This window comes from Centropristis striata, chromosome 5 (assembly GCF_030273125.1).
Source record: "Centropristis striata isolate RG_2023a ecotype Rhode Island chromosome 5, C.striata_1.0, whole genome shotgun sequence".
NCBI lineage: Eukaryota > Metazoa > Chordata > Actinopteri > Perciformes > Serranidae > Centropristis > Centropristis striata.
Genome location: NC_081521.1, coordinates 23,055,515 through 23,068,375, shown reverse-complemented (window position 1 = coordinate 23,068,375; position 12,861 = coordinate 23,055,515). Strand labels below are relative to the sequence as shown.

Below are 12,861 nucleotides of genomic sequence, written 5' to 3'. Positions count from 1 at the left end.
GTTCTGTCTTAAATAGGGTGCATTTGGACTGGATGGAGCACATTCTGACGTGGCCACAGAAATGCTCTGCGTGTTATATCCATGTCTTTGGAAGAGAGTGTGTGATGGCTCGGTTGCCATGGCTGCAGCACAGGTGACAGAGTTGTCACTGGATGCAGCTCAAAGCTGCGGGCTAAAAGTAGTGTCTGAGCACTGCTGCGCTCATTTGACAAACAGCTGAGCTTGCCGCAGCCACAACACAGGACGTGCAACATCTCCAAAACAGAAACAAACATGTGGTATCTTGATTGCTCCCTTTGGATACAGGGCACTTTCACGTCTAGCCAGTGGGATGCCTTGTGGCCTTTAACTTAAAAAAATATCTATACAGCAATTCAATACTCCTGGGTTGAGTAGTCCTGCCAAAAAACCCTGGAACTTTCTGGGCAAGCAGATGTGTTTGTCTAGCCAAAAGACGTGACCCTTCAAAGCAGAGTCCATATCACCATCATCCACTCAGACAAACAAACTGCAACTTTCTATTAATGATAAGAGCGTGTTCTGTCATTTCATTCAATGAGCCACTAAATCAGAGTGTAACAGTAAAGGAAGGCACTGAGTTCTTACTAACAAATCCTCTGTTTCTACTCAGAAGGCTGATCACGTCATTTTTCCCTTCCTACTGGGAGAGAGGAGAGGGGAAAAAAGCACAGGAAGACACCAGAACAATGCACTGAATGCAGGGTATTGCAATTGACAACAGAGCCTGCAAAACACATTAGGTAATCTGTTATGACAAGGCTTTATGTGCCCAGTCCCCTCTATCACAATGACCCTTTTCACACCGCCTTACCCCGCCTCTCCATGTTATCGCCACATTTAGAAAAAAGAAACTTTCAATATTTTCACTGGAAAGTGACTGAAGTTACACATAAAAAGTCACCAGTTTGTTTGTTATAAAAGAAAAAAAAGGAGAGAGCTGTTTTAAATAGATTCTAGTAGAATAGTTTACCAGGTAAGTTGATGAAATTAGGGATGTATGATATATATCAGCCGATAATGGGAAATAGTTTTTTATAAATTGTTACGATAATTAATTTATAGCGAATGAACAGATTGAAATTGCTTTCATTGACTTTGTATAGCCGCCCCCAACCTTTTTCTATTTCTTTATCTACTATATGCCTTTTATGATCATGTTTTATTTGCAGACTAGACAGCCATGCTATATATATTGACATGTCTGATTATTCCATGAGAGCATGCCATTTATTCTTTTTGTCCACATTTATTTGTTTACAGGGTTTTTTCACAATTCTTATCCCAATTAAAAAAACTTGGTTTCTTGGTTAAAGTGCCTTCAAGAAATCAACCATCAAAAACTAAAATTAATTCAGTTTTAGCTTCAGTCACTTTTTTCTCTCCAGTGTTTTTTGCTTTTTACCAACTTCATGCCAAAAAAAAAGTAATGCATTAAAATGGGTTTAGGTGGGGTTGCCTGCCTAGCTAGAAAGCAATGGGAAAGGGCGCAGTCCTGGCCTATGTGCCAGCTGTTCCAGCTCTGACTACTGTCTATTTATACAGCAGCAGATGGCAGCTAGTGCTTCGCATGCCGACAGACTGTCAGTGACAGGAAGGAATGGACAGATTTCAGCCGCCCAACCTTTCTGTTGAACCGTAGTTTGAAACATAGCCAAACTATACATTGCTCCGAGCGCACAGACTGATAGCTAGCAAGGGCTGCGAGTGCCTTTTGATATTAGCAGCTCACGCGGACTCACTGAGTCCAGGATAACAGAGACTAAAGAGAAGCTTCTAGAAGCCACCAGACAGAGAAAACATGCTAAGCCAGCAGGACTCCATTCAGAAGCTAAACAAACACAGAACTACAACAAAGAGAGAGGGATATCAGGCAGCCTCTCAGGTGATGATGACACAGGGAGTTAAACCCAAAAGGCACACAGAATTTCTATGAAATCAGAGCTGAAATAACAATAAATATTCAAATTACATGCCAATGGCTCTCAATTCTAATGCCTAAACAAAGCCTGGACACATCTCCCAACTTGTCTAATAAAAATATTTGTTGTTTGCACCTCAATGTTAACATGAAAAAAATGATACAGGATACTTAGTCAGGGTTTTCAGCTGTTTTCACGGCTCAAAGAGTCAATGCTTCTCATGGATCGGGTCCAAGGAGGATATTCTCCTCCTTGCAGGTGCTGCCTCCAAAGGTCAGGGGTCTTTCCAGACACATCCTGTGTCGTGGAAACCCAGATTAATACCTTTCACAGCTTTAGATGTGTCTGCAAATTTCCAGTTTAAAATAGCACTTGTGGACAGTTCAAATTTGCCTATGTCAACCTTTTCACAATTAACTTTAGGGAAGTGGGTCTGCATGTGCTGCATAAAGACACAAAACGGATTCAAGATAATGCATTTCTTACACAGTTTTTATCTGTATTATAAATGTGGAGCTAATTTTTGCTCTCAGCTAAACTTTGCCAATAATGAAATAATAGTACTCACATAATTAAGATGCCATAATATATCAGCGAACAATGGGAACAGTAATGAAACTTATCTGCCACCAGAGTGATACTGTGTCCAACAATCTATGGTTTTAAATGATTGTATTGCCCTAGGAAAGCTCTAAAATATTAGCCATGGATGGATAAACTAAAATTATTTAATTCATAGAGACGTGAAAGCCATGACAAGAAATAAACTATAGAACACTAGATTTGCATTAAAATGGTAATCTGTTCATTTAAAACAGTTGCATATTCGTTTTAAATCCTAACTCATGATGGAACAGTGTCTCAGATTTGTCTCACAACAACGTACAGCTCATCATATGATCCAGGCAGTGTGTGCAGACAAGGGAAATACAGAGCCCCTTACATTCACTGCTTACAACAGGCACCCATTTTACAGAGCAGTGACCTGGATTTCCTCAACTAGCCTCCACTCAGAGACTGAAGTCTTGCTTTAAACGCTCACTGGCTTTATATAAGCACAATGACATCATAGACACAACTCTGGCACATGGATGAGTGAAACTCTCACATCTTTTTGTTCAAGGCCTATCTTTAAAATAAAATAAAAAAGATCAAAATTAAGCTGCATAACTTATTTGACATGTACTGTGAAGTCAGAAAAACATTGGGGATAAGTACTGAGTTCTGCCTCAAGCGAACGTCAGATGACATTCATGTTTTATCCAGCATCTTTCTACAGAGGACGGAAATGACATGTGAAGCTGTTGCTATGTGTGTATGTTTTTGTGTATCTGTAGATCTCATTTAGCTTCACTGTATTGAGACAGCAGCGAGGGAGATCTTCACTTTGGTGCACCAGATGATTCCGAAGCCAACCAAATCAAAGGACAGACTCCCATCTTATTAATTAAGGTTTCAAAATTAATATACCTCCCACCCACCACCCCGACTTCTTACTCATGAATAATACAAAGTGAACATCATGCCCACCACCAAGCTTCCCGTGCCTGGACTGCAAAGCTCTCCAGTTTGCCTCTGAATTCAGCCCTTAGACTGTGGGAGGAAAGTGAACAATATAGTCTGGAAAGAGAGCGAAAGAGTGTCGGTCAGGGCACAAAAAACTAAAAAACACATTCACTCTCTTGAATGTGGGAAAGTCCAAGCATTTCACCCAACTTGGGCGAAGAACCAAAGAGTAGGCAAGAGGAGGGAACCAGGAGTAGCACAACTTCACAACAATCTGCCCCATCCCCTGATTGCATCACAAAGTCAGGGATGAATGATGATGAATACTGGCTGCTGATCTGATTTGCATAGCTTAATGAGTATGACCTCTGCTGGTAAGTCAGATTCAATCGAGTGGTTGCGTAAGATCCCCCTATAAAAGGAAATTAGCTATTACACAGCAAACATCCCTCACATGTACCTGCAGCAGGTGTACATCTTTCAACTTGTGGCCTGACTACAGTCTTTACTTCCCCACTTATTGTTTCCTGGACAGCAAAAAAACATGGACACACACATACTCTCAATTCTGCCTCCTCCATGCACAAAAATCAGCTGGTGACTTTTGTTACACAGGCAATCTCTATAACTCTTAAAATGATTGGGTGCAGCTGTAAAACTGGGACACATTTTAGGATTTGTATTTCACCAGACTAATTCAGCATTGTGTTCTTCCAGTTTGTTATGATGGCTGGCCTTTTATCTCTGGTAAAATGACTAACATTAATGGATTTGTGCGGACGCCAGCAGCTAATCGAAGAAGAACTCCCTGGGTACACCTCCTTTTGAGCATCAGTGTGTATGATATCTTGTTGTTTTTCAGAAGGGTTCTGCTGCAAAAATATCACCCAAACAACATATTTCATCTAGTATGAAGATTTAGGAGATCCTCTGTTCAGACTGGTTTGCCTTGATGTCTTTATCTTAGATCTTCTAGTAACATTTGCCGCTAGAAAATTCCTCAAACAAGTCTGCAAAAGTATGTGATGTACTTGGTGGATGTTTTTATGAAGAAAGCCATGAGATGAAAAAGGCCAAACGTTTCTTGCAGTGAAGGCACAAACTGCAGGTACATTGATGGAGGCAAATAAAAAAGCATTGCCTTTTCTTTCATTTTAGCTCAACCGCATGAATACTATGCTTTAACCTTCACCAATATGACTGAAATAAGCATCACCACTATCTCTAGCTGGGAGACTGTATGTGAAGCTGCCTCACGCTGTCCTACACGTGAATAGTGCTCGTGCACGACTTTCACCATCTCTGCTGCTGTGGCTGCGTTTGCATCACCCCTCCCCCTCTCGAGTCAGCTCAGATCCCATCCTCCCCTCAGATATCCCACATTTCCAGCAAATAGCTCCCACAGTTTTTAGTCAACCTCATCACAGGCTAGAAGGGAGACCGGACTAAAAAACAATCAGGTGAAGGTACCAAAAAAAATCATCGATGTAAGACGAGCACTGAAAGCCTGCAGCACATTCATCACTGCAGCTAGTATGCCATGTGAAATCCTTTACAGCAAAAGCAACTGGGCTACAGATCTGACAGAAGAGCACTTTATTCTACATAAGCGTATAGTGTGACCATCCAAAACTCATGAGATCATGAGATTTAGTGGTTGTCCAGATATACTGCCCTTAGTCACTAATAATACATTTTGTTTAACGACATGTGGAGCTGATCCTCAGGCCTTATGATTTTAACAGGGAAACCTACTAAGCCAACTCATTTTCCAGCTACACAGCTTAATTTATAAGTAAAAAAGCAATACTAGGTGTTAGGTAGGTATGTAACCATCAGCAGTGCACTCTTGCATCACATGTACAGACGTACAGCCAGCTTCCCATTAAATAGGAATTCAGTAATATTACAACCCTCTGCAGTCACAGTCAAAATAGGGTTGTCAAAAGTATCGACCCCCCCGACCTTTCTTTTCAGGCTGACGTCACGTTAATAATTATAAACAACGTAAATAAATAAATAAATCAGGCACGTAGTATGCCCATATTACGTTTATTGACTCAGTGTCAGTATACATAAGCATAGAGTTAATAAGTTTACTGAAAAGTGTCATTTTCTCTCTTGAAGTCCCAGAATGAAGCAGAGAAAAGTCGACTAATCAAGCTTGCCTAATGTTGTGCACAGCATACAACCTCAAAATATTCTTCTAGTTGTTATTGTTTATTGTATTTATTTATTTTTTGCACTACCTCAGACCTGAAGCTTGTTATCATAGTTGCAGTTCCTTTTGCACAACTGTTTTTTATTATAAATATTTAACCTGCATACAGCGTGGTAAATACAGCCTGAGCAGATAACCCTTACATTTCCTTTTTATTCATGTTATTTCCATACACTTCCTATAAATTCTTGTGACTTCCCATAGAAGGTTTCTACCTTGCCTGTGTTACTGCATTTTGCAACCTCAGTCACAAACAACAGGCTAATGTAGAACAGCTTTTACAGTTTGACAAGTAAAACTGATGCAGCACTAAAGTAAAGAGGCGTCAAGAATATTTATGTTTAAATATGGACTCAAGCTGAAAACAAAAGGAAAAATTGAGTAAGTCATAAAGAGTCAACATAAGTTGTGAAATTAAAACCATAAGTGGTTTGGTCAGCAATAAAGCTGAAACCACAATTTATTGAGAGAAGGCATTTATCACTTTCCCCTTCTACTCACACCCCACATTAAGGACATTCCAGCAGTCAGCCTATTCCTTAATATGCAATGCCATGTTGTGGTTTCTCATTCATTTAAAACACTTATTAATGAAAAATGATTCAGTACCAATGGGAAAGGCAAACATGGATCTGTGCCACATTCAGTTTGCAATATAAATATTAAAGATGTAGAATGATTTTACAGCTCAATAAGGATATTACTGAAGGCCTGACTGCATGTTCAGAATTTCACAAACAAACAGTAAATCTCAATGCAGACTTTATGCTGGTCTCATCTTCAGCTGGAAGAAAATCTGTCATAACAGGATCAAGTCATCAAAGAAATATATGTTGTATTTAGACACACACCTTGACCAAGACAGTCTACATGAACCTTTACCCAACTGCCTAAAGTTCACTTTCAATAATCTCCGCATCATCACACAACAACTTTCAAAACCGTGACCAAATCTCAGGGCAGAAATGAAAGGCATAACATCATGAGCCAAAGTAAACTAGAGCACACGATGTTATGAAAAAGAGAAGTAGATGGAAGAAGTGAAAAGCTTTTATTCATTCATCCAAGAGTTTTTGCAGCAAAGATAGAAAACGTTGCTGTTGCCTTGACTACCCCGCACAGAAGACGACCACAGAGGATATGACAGCGATAGATGCATGAGATACAATTCCTCACACTCTAACGCATAAGATTATCATCTTAACCTTATTACTATTACTAGTGCAGTGCCCATAGGAAGTATGTAGTCGTATAGTGGGAGATTAAGTAGATAAAACACTTACTTTTCATATGGTATGCACAGCATCCAGCACATACACATTGAACATTGATATATGCTGGAAACTATTTGAATATTATTGGAAAATCGAACCGTGTAGTGCACTTCAAAAAACGCCGAAAGATAGGTAGACTAAATAGACTTATAGATGAGATGAGTGAGGCGTGGAAATCCAGAGACCAGTAACCAGTAACTGACCAGGTGTAGGCCTATCACACAATGGGGCGGAGCTCCCCTTAAAGGCGTCTGATCGGTAATGATTGCAATGCTGCAACACGTCCTACGTAAATAATGATGATTTTTAAAAATGAATTCAAAAATCTTCAAAATAAAGGATGCACACCTTCTTGCCATGTGCAAGCCACATACGAAATCTTAGGTCAGTCTGACTAACGATCAGCGAGATATGCCCTACACACAGACACTCACGCATGCAGGCACGTGCATGCACACACCTTGCTATTATAGATAGATGAAAACATTTAACAGAACTTTCACATGCTCTCATTATCAAAGACCAGATAACTTCAACTTTCTGTAAAAAATAAAAAAAACCTGCAAAACTGCAGTGCAAGTCTAATTTTATTACTGAGAGCAGCTGGAACATGTAGGTGTGCTAAAAACTGGGCTGAGCTGTATGAAATTAATTTCCCCCTCTGGCTTAAACGTCCTGTGACACAGCATGAGCAGATCACAACCACAGACATCTGCCTGTCTTCCCTCCTCATTAGGAGGTCAGACTGGAATGCGTATGCATGTCACTCCACAACAATCTCAGCATGAGGCGATGAGGAATGTAACACCCTAAGTGGGAGTGTGTAGAGATGTGCACACCTACAAAGGTCAGTGAGATTACGGCAGCAGGGCGTGGCAACCTGAGACAAGCCTGCGGATTACTGGTCCTAATCAGGTCAATCGGCCCTGTCTGCAAAGGGTTCGGCAGCAGGATGACCATCCCTCAACCAAAACGCATGCTCCCCATTTTCCTCCTCCCACAGCTCTCACCTCAACGACTATGATTTACTCATATGATATGGCTTCATTCCACTTATGTGACAACTGACACTAGAGCTGAGCCGATTCTTACCTGTAGGGTTTTTGTAAGGTCACCATCCACTTAGCTCATACTGTGAGGACACTCAGCAAAATTGTATCTGAAAGGTGAAGGTTTCATTGATGTGGTGACCTTCTGTTTGTTAAATCATTGTGTCTATTAGTTTACTCTTAGCTTAGAGGGATGATATTGTGTAACATCCCGCCAGTTGTTAAATACATGGATAGGCTGGTATGTTTTGATAGTCATTAATCTCCCATAATGTTAAAAAACAAATAATGTGGGAAATAATCTGACTGAACAACTGAACTCATGTCTTTTTCTCTGTCAAGTAAATTTTAATGGTCTGACATAATTGCTTTTCTTGTGCACTGTGTGAGACATAGCCCATCTTTGGCCATACGTGAGGGGCTGCTCACCGGCTGAGGGGAAACATAACACATGGGTTACATAATAAGACAGAGAGCGATGTGGAGAACACATCAGAGCCCCAATGAAGGCAGGCTTTGGGTGTCCTGACGTTATTCAACATTTGGAGCACCAACACTAACTAATGCAACAGCCCATCACGTCACCCCTTTAATTACATTAGCTCTGGTATGTTTAAGAGCTTCTCGTGAAAGAGGCCTTTACTTGTTTCCAGCCTGCCTGCAGAGGCCTTGGACACATTTCCTGCACACTGGATAATCAATTTGCTGCCCCTCTGCCTCTGCAACCTATCCTTGACAACCCTCCATGCATAGTGAGAGAGAGAAAGAGAGAGAGTGAAAGAGAGAGAGAGAGACAGCACATCCTGCCCTTGCCCCCAAGCGCTCTCTTTCTGTGTTGTTGACACACACGCACAGACACATATGCCCTTGAGTGAGTCACAACAATAAGGGGAGTGTCACGGCCTCCGCCACACATCTGCTGAACACCTACAAGCTGACCAAGCAACTCCATAAAACATCCCAATTCTATGAGGCAGCTCTGTGTCTAAAATGTTAGCCATCACCAAAGACAACAGGAAATAATAGAAATATACAGGTATTGCATTCACTGTGTTAAGCTAGCACTAGGGCACCATTGAAAAGTGCATTATGTGCAGTGCTGGTTGGAGAAGTTTCTATGGATCCTGTAATACTTTTTATGCTGTAAGAAGATTTCAAATTGAAATATATTGTTACAGACATGAATTTGAGTAAAAAGCCAGCAAACTGCATCATTTTATAACTACGTTTCAAGCCTATGGGTGAGTATTTAATACTCAAAAACAGATTATCTTTGTAGAGTACAACATGATGCTGTGATGACTCATATATGCACTGCCTCCGATAGGAGCAAAATAAACAAGTCCATCTGTTTTTGGATGATATTTATTCATTTTTAGCAGAATTAATCAGGGAACTACACACATCTCATGGAACTAATCACACTGCTGTGTGAACACTAGTTTGTTAAAATCAAACAAACAGTTTGCACAAGTATGGGGACTTGTTTTAAAATTCAAATAGGAGTCATTTTTCCCATTAAAAACTTAAATGACAAAAATGGCTATCCATTAAAGCACAGTAAAAACCTAGATTACCTCCTTGCTGAATAGTGTAGACTTAAAATTGAAGTTTGCTGACTTTGATAGACGTTTATAGACAGAAAGTGTGAGGAAATATAGTAAACCAAAACTACAAAAAGGTGAGATTTTCACACTGCATATGATACTGCACGTTTGAGACACTAGGTACTGTTCAACCTCTCGGCACCCTAATAAGACAGCATTCTCAGCATACCATCTGCAACGAAGTCCTGATGATGAGAGAGTATGGCCGCCTGCCAGCCTCCCTTTCTGCTCTGCAATCTGCCCATGTGATAGGAGGTAGAGTAGGCAGTACTGCAGCCTCCTCCTCTCCCTTGCTCACACACTCACTCACTTACCCCAAAAAACACTGCATATTGCACTGCAGTTCTGCTACAAACCACGAGTCACCCTCCAGCACCTCAGAGTGACATTGGCATAATGAAAACCCAAGGATATGGAGTAAAAGTAGTGGGGATTTGACACAAAGCTTCTCTTTGGTAGAGTGTGAGAGATAAAAAGCAAGTGAGGCATAACTAGTAGGGACAATTTATCTTATGGAAGATTCATGAAAGCTTAGTCTAATGAGCCCGGTAAGACTGACAGACAAAACTCTAGGCAAAAAAGAGAACTTGCTGGGAGAACAGGTTTCTGCTGTCACATGCTGTCTTGTTACAGGGTCATTAAATGTTTCCATGCTAGTGTCAGGGAGGCTGTGTTCATCTGCCAGCTGGAAGGGGACATGCAGCAGCACAAACCATGAATAAGGAGGCAGCTAGCACTTCCCAGTACCTGATGACTCACAGTCACAAGTAAGCAGGTTGAATCACAAGACTACAAAACACATTCAGGTTCTCTTCTCTTGCTCTGTCTTTGTCTGTCCTTTCATATATTCTCACAGATTCCATGATTACAGCAGTGATGCACCGCAACATCTTTACTAAGAAGGTCAATATGTTCATAGAAAACTATGACATATAAATGACATTTAAGGATTGTTTTTATTTGAGTACATCCATCCACCAAGTTGTAATTTGAAATTGTGAGTAATTTCGCAGCCCTATTTTCACATACACTACACACATGTAAAAGCCAAGAATGACTACAGCATGAAGCTGCTTAGCCTCAACATAAAACTGAAACTTGTCAGCATGCATTTGTCACTTTCACCCTGGCACCACTTTCTGTGAATTTTACAGCAAAATCAAAAGCAGCACACCTTCTAAACGATTAACTTCTTCCCATAACACTTTACAGATCTCTCAATGTGTTTACCAACTGTTTGTGCACAGCGAAACATAAAATAATCATAAAATACAAAGTAACAGACATTCTAAAACACCAACTGTGTGATAAAGCCTTGATGAATTGAAGGTATTAGTGGGACAGGCTGTGTGGCGACCTCTGGGTCTCCCAGTATGAACCAACTCAGCGTTTCTCACACAGAGACTCCTAAGGCATGCAGGCCCCTTCAGAGGCGGAGGAATTTCACCCTGTAAGCCTTTTATTCTCTTTCAGGCTGTTTGTCCCCAACCGTTCACTATTCAGTTTGCTCATTCTACTGTTCTGTGCTTAGAGCCCTGACGGAAGACCACGCGGGAACATGTGTGGTGTACCAAACCCCCCTCAGCAGACAGGCCTGCATACTTTCAAGACATGCTGTTTGGTTATGTGTGCATGTCATTGGGTTACTTACTTGTAGTGTTGCCTTGCATCTGAATGATACATTTTGACTCCTTGCCCATCTCCCTGGAGTTGAAGGGCCGGACTCGAACGGCGACTTTCACAGACGCCCCAGACATGTTTGCGGTTTAGGACTGTTTCCCAGTAAGACTCCTTGTATATCCCTCCTACAGGAAACACAGAACAAGAGATGTTTGCATTTGCTTTGTGAAAAAGAACATCTGGTATTAGATCAATTAAGCATGACTGTTTGTTTCCTTGTTTAAAAAAAAAAGATCAACTACAAGAATGCAATAATTCAGATGCTATTATCACATAATATAAATCAAACACAATGAAAGTCCACCCCCTCCCAATTTCCAGACATAACAGCATACAACAAATATGGCCGACCGAAACGACTGAAGCGCTATAATATTTTGTAAACAGCAGCTAATCAGACCTTTAACAGCGTACTAAAGGATGCATTTAATCTAAAAATACACAGCATATGGAGAATATGCTTTTGACGAATACATAACATGAATATTGCATATGATAATGTGACTGCATTAACATTATTCATTTTAAAAGACACAACTTTCTAATGTGTTTACAGTCAATCAAGGCTTTTCATCCGGCACTACCTTTGCTAAATAAGTCATGTTTTTCCATGTCCTTGCAGTCAGCCATACTTGCTATAAAGCATACGCCCATGAAATTCTATCTAACCTATTTTGTGTGGGCTACAGTGGGGCAACGAGCTGGGCCTGTCTGCTTCATCTAACAGTGTTCATTCTGTGCGGGCAAAGAGCTTAAATTTTCCTTTTTTCCCTAAATTAAATTCGCCGATGTTAGGAAGTAGGCTAATCCTCCGCTGCTGTATGTTGTGGAATAGTGCAGGGAGGAGTTGCATGCTTATTTTAGCAGCACACACTCGGTAGTATATCCCTGCATGGTTTCAGGATTTTAACATTACATCTTCTTACTTATTCTAACGGCAACCGTTATGTTTTATTGCAAGCTAACGAACTGTTAACGGCTGTGGCTTTAGTCTGTGGCACCAGACGGAACTAACTAACCTTCGGTGTCTATCTAAAGGATATCTATCCAACCATAGACAAGTACTGTGCTCGTTTACACGTATTATTATATAATGTGCAAATTAAATAGGAGTGCAAAACTGTCATCGGAACCAGGACTATTTAACGGTCCAAAGACACTGGCACGTCTGTGACCAACGTTAGCTAAAACTGCTCACCAGCCACCAACAACTGCCTAGAATCTTTTACACCAACCTTGTACACTACAAACATTAAAACATATAAATAAAGTAATTCATTCATCGTTTATACTCACGTTTGAAGACTCTCACTCAAAACAACACCACAGGACAGTGGCGAGAACTAACGTTAGCTAGCGGGCGTTAAGATGTGTTGTTTTTCTATCAAAATCCGCGAGCACGAAAACTGTTATAAAGTCCGATTAGGTGAAAAACACCCATTATAGCGGTATCCTCCGCCGGATGGACCTGTGGTTGCAACCTGACTAGTTTTTCTCCGGTAGAGGAACAAGGCGGACGTCTATCCGAACACAGGCGAAAAGAAGAATTGATAGATTGCCTTGATTTACCGAAGAGATTACGTC

General features: G+C 40.7%; 1 protein-coding gene across 10 annotated transcripts in view; it reads right to left on the bottom strand.

The window, feature by feature from the left end:
- kif1b (kinesin family member 1B) overlaps window positions 1–12,850 on the bottom strand; it is a 63,382-nt gene extending 50,532 nt beyond the window's left edge. For 4 of the 10 annotated variants that reach the window (XM_059333744.1, XM_059333745.1, XM_059333747.1 and 1 more), the window contains exons 1-2: window positions 12,574–12,843; window positions 11,249–11,402 (exon numbers count right to left, since the gene is read on the bottom strand). In XM_059333744.1, coding sequence (XP_059189727.1) covers window positions 11,249–11,354 — 106 coding nt within the window. In that variant the 5' untranslated portion in view covers window positions 11,355–11,402; window positions 12,574–12,843. Of the gene's footprint in view, window positions 1–11,248; window positions 11,403–12,573 lie in introns of all 10 variants that reach the window. The other 6 variants (XM_059333748.1, XM_059333750.1, XM_059333749.1 and 3 more) reach the window with 3 other exon arrangements.
- Between the last annotated feature and the right edge of the window lie 11 nt (window positions 12,851–12,861).